General features: G+C 36.2%; 1 protein-coding gene across 1 annotated transcript; it reads left to right on the top strand.

Moving 5' to 3' along the window:
* The first annotated feature begins 3115 nt into the window (after positions 1 to 3115).
* LOC131409046 (olfactory receptor 52K2-like) lies at positions 3116 to 4054 on the top strand. The gene has a single exon (XM_058546249.1). The coding sequence runs from the start codon at positions 3116 to 3118 to the stop codon at positions 4052 to 4054; it is 939 nt and encodes a 312-aa protein (XP_058402232.1).
* Positions 4055 to 4280: the final 226 nt, after the last annotated feature.

The raw sequence follows: 4280 nt of genomic DNA, 5'->3' as shown, positions 1-4280 counted from the left end.
TTATAGTTTTAGGTGTACAAAGTTTTATCTCTTTGCTTAAATTTATGCCTATTTTATTTCTTTTGATTGCATTGTACTAGAATTATTTATGTAATATCCTTTTCAGATTGTTCATTATTAATGTATAGAAATGCAACTGATTTTTGTGTGTTAATTTTGTATCCTGAAATTTTGCTAAATTTGTTTATGGAGTCTAGAATGTGTGTGTGTGTGTGTGTGTGTGTGTGAGAGAGAGAGAGAGAGAGAGAGAGAGAGAGAGACCTTTGTAGTTTTCTGCTTATAAGATAATGTTATCTGCAAACAGAGGAAATTTGACTTCTTCCTTTTCAATTTGGATGTCTTTTATTTTTTTTTCTTGTCTAATTGCTCTGGTTAGGACTTCCACTGTTATGTTGAATACAAGTAGTAAAAGTGGGTATTCTTACCTTGTTCCTGACCATAGGGAATAAAGCTTTCAGTATTTCACCATTGATTACAAAATTAGTTGTTGGTTTTTCATATATGGCCTTTATTGTGTTGAAGTTGCTGATATCTTTTGATTATTCCCTTCCTAATATTTTAAAAGAGATAACTAGGAAGATAATACTCTATCATTTCTTTTAAATCAACCAGTTACCAGAGCCATTAGCCCTATATTATTATGAAAGGTGTCTGTGTTAGTCAGAATATAACCAGGAAACAGAATCAATTGAGTATTTAGTACAAGACATCTTTAATATAGGTAATTATTTACACAAATTATAGAACTTCTCAGAAGCCAAACATTGACAGTGAAGACTCCCAGAAATTAGAAACTACAAGAAGCTACACCAACTCTAGGCCAGCAAAACAGAGAGGCACCAGTAGTTTAATCATATCTCAGAGATATGAATCTCCCTGTGGAAGCTGAGTCGTAGAAGTCCCCTCTGGCAGGATCTGGAGCCATGACGTAGATGCAGTTGAAGAGAGTGAGAAATAGGAAGAAATGTCTTGGCTTTTCTTTTCTCTTTCCTAATATTTTCCTGCCAGTGTCCCCATTGAACAAACCCTGCATAAATACAGATGATCTGTGATCCTGGGAAACATAACCTATAAAGTCCACCCTTCTTGAAATACAGAGAAGAAGAGAAGGATAAGGAGGAACATATCTGTAGGAAAATATATCCAATCTTTGCATAATGTCCCAATCAAAACACAAATAATGATGATCTCATACATGGGGATAAGGCATGCCCTGTACTTGATCAAACAGGTAAGTTCAGGGGGATGCAGGAATAGGAACATGACTGGGAAATGTCCTGGAACTTTAATTGATTTCCAGAACTAAATCTGATTCAAGTGAGTTACTGAAGAAGATCTGGAGGCATATGGGGATGTTAATATGATCACCCTGATTAATTCATAAACTTGTCCCTCCATGATATCTTACACTCATTCTAGCTCTGATCACATATGTTGTGAGAAAGCATTTAGTTCACAGCATCTGCATGTGCTTAAGCCGCCCAAGTACAATAAATCAAGTATCTCATGAGGCCTGGGGTGCAGAGGCCATCCCCTATTGATTTCTAAGCTCAGAGCTCAGGTGGCATGGACACCAAGACTGAGTCCCTCCAAGAGACTAAATTGTGCCTGGAGAGACTGGGAGAGATTAGTGAAACTGCCTACAATCAGACAGCATTCTCATGAGAGGCTGTATAGAGGATATTCCTTGCAGGCCTCTGGTCTCGAAGATAAGAAGTATAATAGCACCTGTTATAGTTATAGCCAATATTATTTTGAGTCTCAGGCTGAGCAGTGATACCATCTGGTTGTAGAGGTAAGATAACTAGGTTATAGGCAGGAGAATTGTGGTTAAGGTGGGAAGGGGGAATTCAGTGCTTCCATGAGAAGGGAATAGTGGAGCCTAGGATGGAGGTTCTAGGTCCAGTCCTAAGTAGTAAAGACTTAGCCATTGTACTTATTTGAAAGATGGCTCAACTTGTTGACGACAAAAAGTAATGTAGAAGAAGGAGATTAACTTAAATATTTAAGCTGAGATGTACATGTTGTTCATAAATTTTGTTAACCTAACCCTAGAATTTAGTCCTGAAATTACATTGATCAAAACCTTATTTTTTTATTAAACTTTGCTTTATTCAGACTAAAAAGATGCCTTATATTATATAAGCTTATCATATACTGATATTGGAACCAAAGTAATGATTGACCAATTTAAAATTTAGTATTGTTAGGATACCTTTCCAAAATAATTGTTCACAACTCCAAGGCACGTTCTCTGGTAATCTGATATCTGGAGCCAAAAGTTGTATTTAGATATTTACTTGGGAAGCAAATATAAGCGTCAAGTGTATTATATGACTGAGGAATATATTCTTCACACACACTTTCTGGAAGAGTTTAATTGATCATTTACAAAAGAGCACAAATATCTAGTAAACTGAGCATCAATGTTTTTAAGACATAGTCATTTTCTCTATTGGGTTGTCTTTGCAAAATGATGATTTCTTACCATTAAGTTTGGTTGATTTTATGAAGATAAGAGTCCTTCCTTTATTAACATAATGACTCACCCTTCAGTATAAGACCAGTTTTGTTCACACTTCTTCATTGCCACAATTGTTCTATAGTATCTCTCAAGTCTTCTTTTCCTTATATCTATAAGCCCTATCATTAGGAAAGAGTAAGAGGGGTTAAATATACAAATGGTTGATCTTATCCATAATATTCAGCTTTTACTTTTTTGATTGTTTCAGATGATAGAAAACTGTATCTCCATATTCAGCAATATATCGACTACTACCTCTGTAGTACTATATAATATTACCAAACTTTATCTAGCCAACTGGACAACACATCCTGAAAAATAGGCAAGGGGGAGAGAGAGAGAGAAAGAAAGAAAAAAAGAGAGAAAGAATACCTTTCTGTTGTTTTTCTTACCCAAAAATGCACAGTCTAATGTATTTGATGCATTGAAAGATTATGTTACTGAAGAAATCATTCAATAGCCACTTATACATTATTGGATGTCAACATCTCTCCCAGCCAGTAATAATGAGAAAAACATTGGTCTTCATATATTCATAATCTTTGTGATTTTTAATTTGGACAGGATCATGTCATATCCATCGTTTGGATAATGTTAGGTCACAACAAGACCGATATTCAACCTACCTTCTTCCTACTGCTTGGCATTCCAGGATTGGAGGCTGCCCACATATGGATTTCTATCCCTTTCTGCCTGGTCTACCTACTGTCACTGATGGGAAATGTTACCCTTTTATTAATTGTCAAGAGAGATTGCAAACTTCATGAACCTATGTACCTCTTTCTATGCATGCTCTCAGTGGCTGATTTGATGCTTACTTCTTCTACACTTCCCAAGATACTCAGTCTCTTCTGGTTCAATGGTAGGAAGATCTACTTTGAAGCCTGCCTCACTCAAATGTATCTTATCCATTCTCTGTCTACTATGGAATCTGGATTTATCTTGGCCATGGCTTTTGACCGCTATGTAGCCATCTGCCACTCACTGAGACATTCCACTATCTTAACACCTGATGTGATTGTAGGCTTGGGTTTGCTCATTGTCTTCAGGGGAGCTGTCCTCCTCAGTCCACACCCCTTCCTATTGAGGTGGCTTTCCTACTGCAAAACTAATGTTATTTCCCATACTTATTGTGAGTTTATGGCCCTGATAAAGCTGGTTTGCACTGAGACCGAGATTCGTAGAGCCTACAGCCTAATTGTGGCATTCTTGACAGGGGGACTGGATTTCATATTGATCATCTGTTCCTATGTCCTTATTCTTTTCACGGTCTTCAGTCTCCCATCCAAAGCTGCTCGCCTCAGGACCTTAAGTACCTGTGTCTCCCATGTATGGGTCATATTGGTGTTTTATACACCAGCTTTTTTCTCTTTTCTCACGCATAGATTTGGTCACCACATTGCTCCACATATCCACATTTTTATAGCAAATATATATCTTCTTATTCCACCTATGATGAATCCTATTATTTATGGTGTTAAAACTAAAAGAATCAGGGAAGGATTCTTTAAATTCTTAACAATCAGATGAGTTTGACTTTGCAAGGTTTGTAATTCACCAGATCATCAACAAAGATAAGGATTTTATTAAACAGGAAACGTTGAAAATGAATTAGCATTTCCTTGAAGTGGAAAACTTTTCAATTAAATTTTGGATTCATATAGGCTAATGAAGCTTGGTAAGTATACTGACTTCAGTGAGTAGAAACAATATAAAAGATACATAGGAAGTAAAAAAAAATTACATCAAAACTTTA

Source organism: Diceros bicornis, chromosome 7 (genome assembly GCF_020826845.1).
Source record: "Diceros bicornis minor isolate mBicDic1 chromosome 7, mDicBic1.mat.cur, whole genome shotgun sequence".
In the NCBI taxonomy this organism is placed as follows: domain Eukaryota; kingdom Metazoa; phylum Chordata; class Mammalia; order Perissodactyla; family Rhinocerotidae; genus Diceros; species Diceros bicornis.
The sequence above is the reverse complement of the archived record's forward strand: the minus strand, read 5'-3'. Positions and strand labels throughout refer to the sequence as shown.